General features: G+C 39.0%; 1 protein-coding gene across 1 annotated transcript in view; it reads right to left on the reverse strand.

The window, feature by feature from the left end:
- Window positions 1-7,528: 7,528 nt before the first annotated feature.
- The window catches only part of LOC108970891, an 8,406-nt gene continuing 3,543 nt past the window's right edge, over window positions 7,529-12,391 (reverse strand). The window contains exons 2-7 of the mRNA XM_018936588.1: window positions 10,916-11,045; window positions 10,176-10,870; window positions 8,070-9,138; window positions 7,845-7,907; window positions 7,671-7,760; window positions 7,529-7,606 (exon numbers count right to left, since the gene is read on the reverse strand). Of these exons, the coding sequence (XP_018792133.1) occupies window positions 7,529-7,606; window positions 7,671-7,760; window positions 7,845-7,907; window positions 8,070-9,138; window positions 10,176-10,870; window positions 10,916-11,045 (2,125 nt within the window). The remainder of the gene's footprint in view (window positions 7,607-7,670; window positions 7,761-7,844; window positions 7,908-8,069; window positions 9,139-10,175; window positions 10,871-10,915; window positions 11,046-12,391) is intronic.

The following is a 12,391-nucleotide window of genomic DNA, read 5'->3' on the forward strand; positions in this document are numbered from 1 at the left end:
ATATTAGAAATGATTGCCGACATTTGATGGGCCTGAAAAGTGCGTATAAGAGCGATTCTTTCTCTCTTGAATCACCAAAGACAAATTATTTTAATTATTTTTGAACACAACTTACTTCCTTGGTCAGTGTGCTGCAGCAGCGTGAGACTAGCGCTATGATACTAATGTGCAAATACAGTGAGCCAGTTTGCCATAAAATGAACCTGTCTGCGCTCTTTCTTTTAGCCATAAAATACATAATATCCGATACCACATAGAATATATATACGAAGTACATCAACAGAGCAGGGCCAACATAGCCGTTGAGCAGTTTGTAGATTCTGAGCAGATCGTAGTGCATGCGATATATAAAGGAACTGGCGTTTATAAAGAGATTTTCTGATGGTGTYGAATAGTGCCGCTCTTCTGGTAGAATGACATAGAAAACTGATGGTTCTAAAGCCCTGCTACAACGCGGGAGCTGCTGCTTCTCTTCATTAGCGAAAGACTTTGCGTAGGTGTTCAGATATCGRAACCGCATTGCCAGTAGATGGCAAAGAAGCGCTATGAAAATTACGAATAAATTACTGATGGTGTTCTCTATCACATAGAACGAAATCGAGAAAAGACTCGATGTRGAAATTTTTTTACTGAATAAGATAGTCTGAAATGACAGCACTATAAAGATGCACAGTTGCACCAAATAGCGTCTATAAAAGGCGCAATCGTTATGTATAGGTGSCGCGAGATTCGTGAGTGCTTGGAGTTGCTGATCGATTAGCAGTAACTTGTTGACAATCTGCTGAAAGTCGTGCGATTTCCACGCGCAACCCAACGTAATGGTGAGGAAGCAGAGAATTGTTAGGAGTATGTGCAAAGCGACATTCACACTGTCCACACTGCCGAAAATGTGGAAACTGGATCCGTCGATGGGTGAAAATATCAGGTATGTACTAGTGATGTGCAGCAGGGTGCACAATGCACGCAAGCCGGTCGTGTAGAGGGTCCTGAWGAGACGCTTGCGGTGTGTGGGGCCGATTTCATAATCGCTGTTKATGGTGTAAAATGGCAACAGACCGATGGCGGTTAGTGTGTATACAATCCACTTGATCTCCTCAAATGTGCTGTAGGCAGTGGTGGTGAGCCTTTGCTGTGGATCTCGGCGTTGCGTTTCGCTGCTTATAGCTGGCCGTTGCCTTACTGTTCCGGTACGGGCCATAATMGATGTGCTGTTAATCCCACTTTGCGGTTGAACCGAAGTAACTTGAGGTTATGCTTGTTCTGTAGCGACTAAATATTAATTGCTCAAATAATTTTACTTGTAATTTCAGCTTTCTAGTAAGTTTTTTTTTTTTGTTTATTTATTGCATTTTTCTCAGATCTATTTATTCAAAGATATTGATATTAAAGTCACACAAAGAGATTAACCCTACGATAGTGCGTGCACGCCTAAAAGTATATTTAACAAGAAGAAATGTGAAAACAAAAGGTACCGTTTAACCAATTGCTTTCATACGCCCATGCAAACAAATAAAAATAATTGATATTTTAGTCGTTCTGTGCAAATACCGTTCAACTTTCAMAAATCGAATTTCTATAACTCGCAGTTCTTCATAACTCGAACTCTTGAATTGGCAATGGAAGTCAAATTTCAAACAAATTTCCTTCCGCAACTCAATTTTTTTTTCGTGGAGTATGGTGATTTGAGTTTGGGGAGTTCAACTTTAGTAACTCTCATATGCCAACACTATGTGTATTAAGGAGATAAAAAGCACCTTTTAGTTCCAGTTAGTTTTGATTCATTTAAAAAACGCTGGCAACAAAAAGAAGCTCGATAAGTATTTGAATTGTCTGTGAAAAATTTAACGGACCGAATTAAAATCTGTGAAACTTTGCTGAAACGAAATGAAATCGATCCATTTCTGAAGCGAATAGTAAAAGGAAACGAAAAGTGGATCAATTAGGACAATAATTAATAATAAAGATCATGGTCCAAGCGTGGTGAAGCTCAACAAATGGTCGCAAAGCCAAGAATGACGCCTCGAAAAGTTATGCTGATTGTTTGGTGGGATTGAAAAAGAATCATCCACTATGAGCTGCTCCAGCCTGGTCGTACGATTGATTCTACATTTTACTGTCAACAACTGATGAGATTAAAGCAAACAGTCGAGAAAAACAACCAGAAGTGATCAACAGAAGAAGCTTCGTATTCCATCAGGATAACGCTAGACAACACACATCTTTGATGACTCATATAGCCCTGACCTTACAGGATCGGACTATCACTTCGACCTTCAAAAAGGAAGGATTTGAATTTGACTTCGATTTGTATCAGCATTCACCATATTCTCTACATCTAGCCACCAGTGGCTATATCCCGTTCTCGGATGACAAAAAAAAAAAACAAAAAAAAAACAAAAAATTGCTCGCTGAGAAGAACTTTTCGTCGTATTACAAAAAAGGTCGGCCCAAAAAATCGTAAATCGTGTTGTTAAATAAATTCTTGCAGACAACGCAATAAATTTCACATTAATTTTATTCCGAAAATTTACAGGGGAATTTTCGTACAGTTCCATCGGTACGTAGCTTGCTTTTATTTAGTCAACAATATTTCAAGAATTAAGTAACTTTATCATCAATTACTTAAGCTGAGGCGCCAGCTCTCGTTTTCTCTAACTGTTTGAACTGTATTAGAATAACCACATAAGCAATTATGGCTGTGCATATCTRAAGGCGAACACGATTACTCATATAACCGATACCAAACCGATATATGCTTACGTTGAAAAGCGTTSACATGTTGATTGGAAAGAAACCATAGGCAGTGAATTGGACATCCTGTTTAATGCTGGAGGTAAGAAATTTATCAACCTGCAGCGAAAAGAAAAACTTAATGTGAAATTTGCACATTAAATATAAACTGWGATCATTCWACCAGACGCTGTTGCSCTTTGTCCCTGCCGTTGATGCGCGCCACTGCGCGCGMCATWKCGTTCGCCTAGAAACTTAAGTATTTAAATAAGAATTCAACGATGAAATAAAGTTTCTTCAATCACCTCCTTCGTTGCCACGTCACTCCAAAGCATCAGCAATGCCGCGATTGGCACATGGACACAAAGATAGATGAGGCACCAAAGTATTCCTCTCACATTCATATCATTCAGTTTGGTGAAAATCAGATAGACTTGTTACATCGACAGAGTGCTGGTGTAGGAGAAGTAGGCTATGAAAACCAGCAGCGTGATGTGCACGAAATCATTGAGCTTTCTGTGAAWCGCCAGCAAATTATTATGCTCGCGATAGAAGAGCAGCATATCGGCTGTGAAGGTCTCCGAYATCGAAGTCATATTGTTCTTTTCAAGGCGCGTGCCCTGCCGTGTCGTATATATTTTGATGAAGTCATTCAATTACCTAAAGCGCAACGCCAGCAAATGCAACAAGGTCGCCACCCATATCACATAACTGATAATGATGGCGTGAAGTAGCATGTAGAAGAAGTACATGCACACACAGTAGAGGAACGATGTGCATTTGCTCACTTGCAGCCATTGCAGGACACATATCCCTACGACATGGACCAGCGGCAGCCACAGGTAGCGCTCGAAATGCGCGCACCTATTCTCCAAAGCTCTCGGCGCGTGTGAATGCCGTTGCAACTCTTTGTCGACGCCGAGCAGCAGGTTGATGATTTCTATGAAATTCTTTGACTTTTGCTCGCTCTTCCACWAAATAATAACGCTGCTCAGTTGGTCGGGCAGCAGTGCCAGCGCTATGGTCGCATTATCCATTTCGCTGTAGATGAAAATGCTGATGCTGAAGGGCAAGAAGGCCACGTACAAGTACGGCAATGTGCCAACAAAGCAGAAAAGGCGCACGAGTGTGGAGTAAAGTGACGCGAAGCCATGCTTTTTCGGCAATACAAYCTTGTACGGCTGTATAACCTGGAAAATCGGCACTACACCCAAAACTTTCAGCACCAACAATATCCATTTCATATCCTTAACGAGTGTATATGCTGTGGCGTGTTTCTGTTGTAGTTGGCGTGTTTGCAAAACGCTCATCCTTATTGCTGCTGCTGACATTTCGACTGCGTCGGAACACGGTAGACTGACTTTTGCTTGATTGGGAGCGCTTGTTGCCAATAAGAAGCCCTTTTACCACCCTTTCACCTATATACATATATATTATGTATGTAATTATAATTAGAGCAGCGTTAAGCATACATTCATATATTAGGATTACATTACCAAATGAATTGTTATGCATTAGTGATTAGTAACTAATATTTGTAGTGGTCAATAACATTGATATTGTCTGCTTTGCTGTCATAAAGACCGCCAGCCATAAAAATGCATTMAATTTAGTACTGTTCTGTTGTTGAACCTGCTGGAGCTGACGAGTAATGATTGGCAGGTAAATAGAATTTATACAGGGTGCATTATACTTTATTTGGATTTATAAATATTTATGAATATTTCGTTTCGGGATTTATTATAGTACAAAAGCCTTCGAAAAGATGAAAAGAAAAAAATTCAAAGTAGATCGCAAGCCATCGAAAACGAAAAATAAATTAAAAACTATTAAGGAAATAATAGTTTACGGGCGATCTGAAGACGGTGAAAGGAAAGCCAGGGGTGTAGCTAAATTTTCGAGGATTAAAAACGGTCTATATCTATTTTCGACAAATCAACGAGTATAGAAAAGAGTTATATGCCAATATTGTAGATAATGAAAAGAGCTGTAACTTTTGTCTAATGACTTTTTTCACATAACCGATGTAAGGGTTACCATTTCGGCACGTTGATATAATAACAACTGAATTATGGCTTGATTTAATGTTTTTATATAATATTAACTCAACTCACTCATTTGTCAAATGTCACAGTCATACGCGGATATAAAAGTAGGCGCAACCTGTTTGATTAAAGTTGCATATCTTTATACATTTAGTCATGCTTTTCSCAAAGGGGCTATAATAATGGTAGTCAATACCCAGGGTTTGATGTATAAATTAATTCTCAAAACATAAATGTTGAGACATTTAACGGCCCTAATAATTTTTGCATTCATTTTATTGTAGGTTTTAGTATTTGAGGCACCGGAAAGGACTCCACGATAGTTAGGTTTAATTAAATTGTGAATTCTAAATTATACTTGGTGACTCAGTCAATAAGTAATTTGAAATTTATTATTGCAGTGATTTTGATCAGTTGATTCTATTATCCAGATATACGTAATTATTTCATGATTTATGGCTCCGAAATCATAAAAAATGCTGTAATAAACAAGTAAGGAAAAGTTATGTTCTTGTGTAACCGAACATTTTATACTCTCGCAACATRCAATCGCAACATGCAAGAATACCATAGGAAAAATATTCTTCTCGAATTTCAAAACCAAACCAAACTGATTGACCAATATCTTAGCTTGAAAATCAGATATATGCTTTGGCGAATTCGRTAAGTTTGGGACGTAAGATGAAATACCTTCAGTGCAAAGTTTTATTCTGATAACCTCATTGATGTTTGCTTAAGTTTTAGCTTTATTAGGGGAACTCCTCACGGGATCATCTAAAGCAAAAAAATAAAWTTTTTTTGTTAAAATCTTAACTTAGAACTTGGACGAAGGAAAAAACTGAAAATTGTATTTTCGGCAGACATTTTTACTAAAAAATAAAAATTTCAGAGAAATTTTCGAAAAAAAAAAAACAATCCTTTGTCCAAGTCTTTAAGAATCGTATCTCATATATTTGTGTAAAATTTCATGAAGATCAGTTGAGCAGTTGTCGAGAATTCTTGCCAATGGACTTCAAAAACACAGTTTTGAGAAAAACTCRCTTAAAGACGGCACACTTAAYCTAGCTAGTTTCGAGCGTACMAGTTCTCAACGCTSTGTCTTCGAAACTAATTCTCGAATTAACCTGAAAATTTAGGAGAATCTTCTAGAGGTATTTTAGAATTTAATAAGACGGTAACATTGTTTTTTTAACCCGTAAACTCATGTAACTCCTTAAACCATTTACGGGCTGGACCACTCCTATTACTAAAAAAATTTTTAGCCCACAGGTAACCGTCGCAAAATTACTTTTTTTTTTGTTTTGTATCTTAGTTTAGTGCTTACTTATGACACTTTATAGGTTTCCGTTTTGTGGCACTATCCACTCCATCTACGAACTCATTCTTACTTTTCGCCGAGGAACGTTTGAACCAAGTTTCATGAAGATATTTTAGCTTTTTTCTCAACTTACAGCTTGCACAAGCAGACCGACTGATAGCCAGGAATGCAACTCGTCTCGCCAWTCTGATCATTTATAAATACATAGTCCTATATATCTCTCGCTTAGTTTTAGGTGTTACGTACTCCCGTTAGGTGAGCAAAACTATTGTACTCTTTGCGGCGACATGTTGCGAGGTATAAAACAATATATAAGTATAAGTATACTTGCCTTAATAAACACCACTCATCACTTCATTTACATTTATTTACCATACCACCAGATATATATCAGAAACAATCAGTATTATTGAAACCCCCAAACGTAAAACCTATATGTACTTTGAAATACATATACTTTATAACCAAGCAAATTAATTACAATTCAGGAATATCCTTATGACCTTAGTAGCTCATTAAGATTTACATACATATGTATAATAGGAGATTCGGCCACGCGTTGCTGTGTCATACTTTTTATACTACTTTTCATATAATAAACTATTCAATACAGTGACAATGTTATTTCCGAATTAAAGCGAAAACATTTTTGTCGGTTTAAGAATCCGAGGTATTGAGTTTGAACATGTTTATGCAAATAAATTTCACTGGAAAAATGTCTGGTTACCAGCGTTCCTGTCCAATTAATAGGGTTGTGCGCTTAATAAACATCAAAGGTGTGCACGGTTAATGGATATGTCCGCTTAATAAGGCGTCCATTTAATAGAGCTTTAACTGTATTCTTTATTTATGAATTGTTAGGATAGTATAGTTAGGATAGTATATTATCTTCTAAGTTGGTTCGAACTGGACACATTGTGTTAAATTCTCCTAAAATCGGTTCAGTTGTTTAGGAGTCCATCGCAGACAAACAACATGACACGTAATTTTTATATATAAAGATATATGTGATCCAGAGTGCTGTTTCTGGCCTACAACTTTTGATTCCCACWTCGTGCGGGTTAAGGGTGTTTTTTTGCCCATTTAAGTAGGACGAAGTAAACTTAAAGTATAATGAATTCCAAAKTCGCTGTTGACTAAGTTGCACAAAATTTGTGATCTGTATTTTGTTAAAGATATATGTATATACATTCAATATATATATGTAAATAGCGGTGAATTAGATGTGTTCTGGAGCTATAGTGTGAGAGGTAAAAACAAATTGAAATTGAACGGGAACTAATGCCGCCTCTTTAGAGGTACGGAACTAGTTCRCTTTATAACTATCTTTTTTTGTTTCGTTTGAACGAATGTTTCAAATTGAGCTTACTTAATTCCATAACAATATTTTAATAGCAAATATAATTTTTTTTTATTATTTTTTCGGTGCAAATGTCTACTCTGCGGCCTTTGAATCCTCCAACTGCTTGAATTGAATCAATATTACCAGGTAAGTGGTGACCGCAGAGAAGATCTAAAATAATTTTGCTRAGTATAACCGTTCAAATAAAAAAATATGTTATGAAAAATAGCGGTACCTTGAATAGTGTTGTGTTGTCAATAGCGAAAAAGCCATAAGCGGTGAACTGCACTTCCTGCTTAATGCTCTTCGACAAAAACTTATCCACCTGCAAGTAAATTACACTTGTTGAAGGAAAATCACTGTGACCACTGTGTGACACTGTGATTGCCTAAGCAAATACTGGTCTTACGATATCTTGATAGTTCTTGCCCTTGGCGTAAACGCGCGCAAGTATCTGCCCTGTGTTATTGGCCTGGAAAGGAACATGATTTTTAAAAGTTTTTCTATAATTTTTATAATTCGTAACTAAGTGTGCTATTTATTATTAAAACAAGAGGTGCAMCGCGACCTTGGGTCTATTGTGTACTATAAACAAATATATGCTATATTTAAGAATTTATTGTCTGTTATCAACCTCTTTGGTGACGCAGTCACAACGAAACGCCAATAAGATCAAAACGGTCGCGAAGTTCAGAATCCAGGATAAGTTCCACAGTATATTGAACCAGTCATCACCATTGCGCGAATCGTACAAAGTGCAGGCATAAGTGAAGGTCAGCAAACCGGCGCAGGCATACAGGAGGAATGCCACCAGACCCAGACCGGCGAATTTGTTGATCAATTGCAGCAAGTCCAACAGCTCGTTATGCAAACTGTAAAATGTTGTGGAATTTCGTGCGAAATTCTGCAGATCGTGTGCYGGCGCTGCTGCGTCCTCCACACCGTATTGAGCTATYAACTTGTTGGTTTGCTGAAGGCGCAAGGCAAGCTGATGCAGCAGCGATGCAATGAATAGCACAAACACACACGAGGTGAAGTTTTCCACCTGGAAGAACGAAATACCCAGAAATAAGTGGGCGGACAGAGTGCCGTAGAAACATTTCGCCATCGGTATTGTTATTGCGCAGAGATAGCCAAATAGCAACAACAAACACATATTGAACGCATTTTCAGTTTGTTGATGCTGTGCGAGCGGTGGGGCCAGTTGTCCGAGTCGTCGATCGATTTTCAGAAATCCGTTAATTATCGCGATTATTTTGGTGCCGTTGCCAGCGCATGACCARCTAATGACAACATCGCCGAAGATGCAGAAGCAGACGCTAAGTGTGTTCGCAATGCCTTGCGTTTTGCCTCGCTGCAGCAGTTTTTGCATAATGAAGGGCGACGAAAAGGCGTAGACATGAAGCAGATGCATCGCCGTTTTAGCGCAAAAGATGGCCTGAGTGATGTGCTTCGGCAGTCCTTTGGGTGCGGCGATCTCATCAGAGTTTGGTGTCGTATAGAATGGCACCAAACCAACTAACTTCAAAATCAGTACATTCCACTTRATACTTGCCAGTATTGAAGACGGGCTGGGCTCTGGTGCTTTRCGAACTTTTATGTTGGTCACATTTTTGTAGGAGGAGACGCGTCGTTTAGTCCACATTTTTGTAGAAGCGGTCTGTTGTTTACGCGAGTAAAGAGTGAAGACGGCAGCCGGACTACTATTGAATTAATTGCTCGATTGGTTTGCGCGCATGGAGAGCATAAATAAGCGAAGCTAATTGATTTTGCAATTAATTGCAGAGATAACTTTATTAGCTAAAAATCTTTCAAATTGATAAGACTGTCTGCATTAATTGAACTACATAAAATATTTAAGGAAATTAATGGCGGAAGGTCAAAGCAATGCTTTCACACCCACATAGGAATCATTGAGTTTAAGACTCGGCTATTGAAAAGCATGTGTGCGATTCGATTCGATTTCAAAAACGTAAAATTCCTCATTGCTTAGCTACGCTTCATAGTGTCTTCTGCTGACTAAAAATAGTAGTTAAAGCGTTAAGTGGAAAAGTCTCCAATTTGTATAGTAGACAATGAAGTGAATSAGAGTCGCTAGGCGGTCGATTGAGTCACTGAAACCAATTGTGATCGATCTGTGCACGAAACATTGAATGAACTTGGAAAATATAATGAAAATACTGGGGTGCACCATAGTTCACACCGTCGTATGATTCATATAGCTCGTTCCATCGATATATCGAAAATTCGTTTCGTCTACTCATCAGTTGTTTTCATCGTCCATGCCTCTGCACCATATGGCAGGACAGGAATAATAAGTAATATATAGAGTTTGGTCTTTTTTAGTAGAGAGAGAACTTTACTTCTCAATTGTCGGTGCGTGACTGTTTGTTTGGCGACAGGAGACATTTGTCTTGTTCTCGTTCATTACCGGACCCAATTAAGGAGTAATTGCAATGATAGGAGACTGAAAAATTAAACTTCAAAGTCTAGAAGAAAATCAGCAATATGCAGGGATTAAGGAATAGTTTGAGTTTTTACAGACAGACGAAGATATCTTTTTCGACGCAGCTTAGCTTTGTTCTGCTAGCGTCCAAACATGAGATGACAACACTACCATTATATTTTCATGTTTCCCGCAAAACGTGATCATAAATACATACTCACCTCAGAAGCTACGGCATCACAGGCACTACAAATCACCGCAATCGTTACAAGTTCARCGAAAATCCAAGCAAACGATAATCCCAAAATGTCATATCTCTCCTCAAAGCCCATGGGTTGTACTACGGTCATGAACGCCATGTAGGATTGCTTGGTCAAAATATAGAACGCGACAGCCATGTAGGAAAGCAATGATATGCCGCCATTCTTGTTGATTTTATCTATGATGTAACGGTACTTGCAGAGCTTCTCGATGTGATAGCTCATCTGTCGCCAGTTGCTTTCCACAGCCAGATCACTTTTCGTACTTATTTCCAACTGGACRTTAACGAAGTCGATACGTTGGCTTAAATTGCCGAGCAAAACGCGTAAGCAAATCGCGTACAAATTCGATATCAGYAATTGCAGGCTGTAAATGCCGAGCAAAATGGCTTGATGGAAATGAAAATCATCGCTCAGCAAGTTCATATAATAATAGGCGGTGTACAGTAAACCCGCTGCGGTTATGACCAGGAAACCCGTTAGCAAATGACAGGAGTAGGCTGCGGTGAAGCCCTTAGCTACCAGATCTACGTCCATCGTACCGATTTCCTGCATGACGCCACAATAGCATCGACTGTTCGTCGACGAAACGAAGATAATGATGTTGCAGCTTATAAGGCAAAAGAACGCCTCGGTGGTTTGGTCRGAGCCTTCCAAATTGCGAAATACCGAAAAGCCGCTACCGCTGTTAAGCACAATCCAGCTGACGGCCAGTGACATTATAAATATCTGCATATTGATGAAGTACGTGAAGTAGTGACCACGAAGGCTTACTCTCAGCTCGCCGYGTTTGACTTCGTAGAATGGCACAAGACCGAAAACTTGACCAGCGAAGTTTACATATTTCATATCCTTTACGATTTTCATTTTCTTTAAGCACTTCACCGCCGGAAACTTCGTTGTGCTGACGTTAAAGAGTAGTGAAACAAGAATGACGTTTCCAGTCTGTAACTGTCAATAGCGCAATTTTTCTTCTTTACTGGCGTAGACGCCGATGTGCGATTAGCATTTGAMATTGCTAATCCATTTGATGATGCCATTTTTATCGACAGTTTAGGCTTAATATTGTCTGACTGCTCTGTAATGTAAGCAATTATTCTTCAAAGTGAGTTCAGGTTACTTGCAAGCGTTTATGTATGAAGCATTAGTTGATTGCACTTTTTTGGAGAATTTACGAAATACTGATGATACTTGAGTTTAGATTCAATACCTCTCCGAAATCTATGATAAAAAAAAAAAAAATAACCCGTTCAATTCATCATGATTCATTTATTAAACGGGCAAATTTGTACAGTCTTTATAATGAATGAGAAATGATAATTTATTCAACATAGTTCTTTTCACTGATTATAGTRACTCTCCAACTTTTGGGTATCATTTTTTTAGGTGGTTATGACCTTTGCTTCAATATAGAACTGAGTTTCAGTGAACACCTCTTCATCCGRACAGAATTTATTTCCAGCGAGTATTTTTTYTGGACTCTAGCGCGGCTACGGAGGYGTTGGCATGACSGACTAGSTAAGGTAGCTGTTCACACGAAARACGATGTGAGCCGTRGCGYTGCTGTGCTTCCTATCGGCTGCGATGTCGTGTCGGACCCGATTGCTCTTCRTTTGAGTCTCGTGAGGACTTCCACGTAAGATGCCTTTGATGTAACGCGAGTCAGATTGTCGGTGTTCGTCGATGTCGCAGAGCTTCCAGCACGGTCTTCATCAACGATCTTTTCCGGGCTCTCCAAAAAGYCCTGGTGCCACCGAAACACACMACTTYTTGCYGAAGCCACATCTGGGTAAGCCTGCTTAATCATATCAAACGTCTCTGTCGTAKGTTTACCGAKTCTYACACAGAATTTAATCGCATACCTYTGCTCTAACGATCGCTGCATTTGCGGCTTATACCACTCWCAGAAACACGTCGCGCGGAAATGTTTTTACTGGCTCTCCAGGTGCTYGGAGACAACTSATCAGCCGCTCGTTCGTTAGCTAGCAGCGCCCTCTACCGAACTAGTCGCTGCGTAAGAAAACCTTTATTTATTACTTTCCGAACTGTTGCGGTTTTCCATGCTTTGGAGTGGGTTCATCGTGATGGTTCATTCAGATTACTGCCGAGTGGTTTTCGGAGGGAAAAAATGGAGACACGTTTCATCCATTATCTCATATCTATGTGTTTGGGTTTATAATGCTTGAAACAAACACTGATTAGAATCATCGTCCCTCGCTTTTTTGGGTCAAAAGTGAGCTCGTGCTGTAT

This window comes from Bactrocera latifrons, unplaced genomic scaffold (genome assembly GCF_001853355.1).
Source record: "Bactrocera latifrons isolate USDA-ARS-PBARC rearing strain unplaced genomic scaffold, ASM185335v1 scaffold_314, whole genome shotgun sequence".
NCBI lineage: Eukaryota > Metazoa > Arthropoda > Insecta > Diptera > Tephritidae > Bactrocera > Bactrocera latifrons.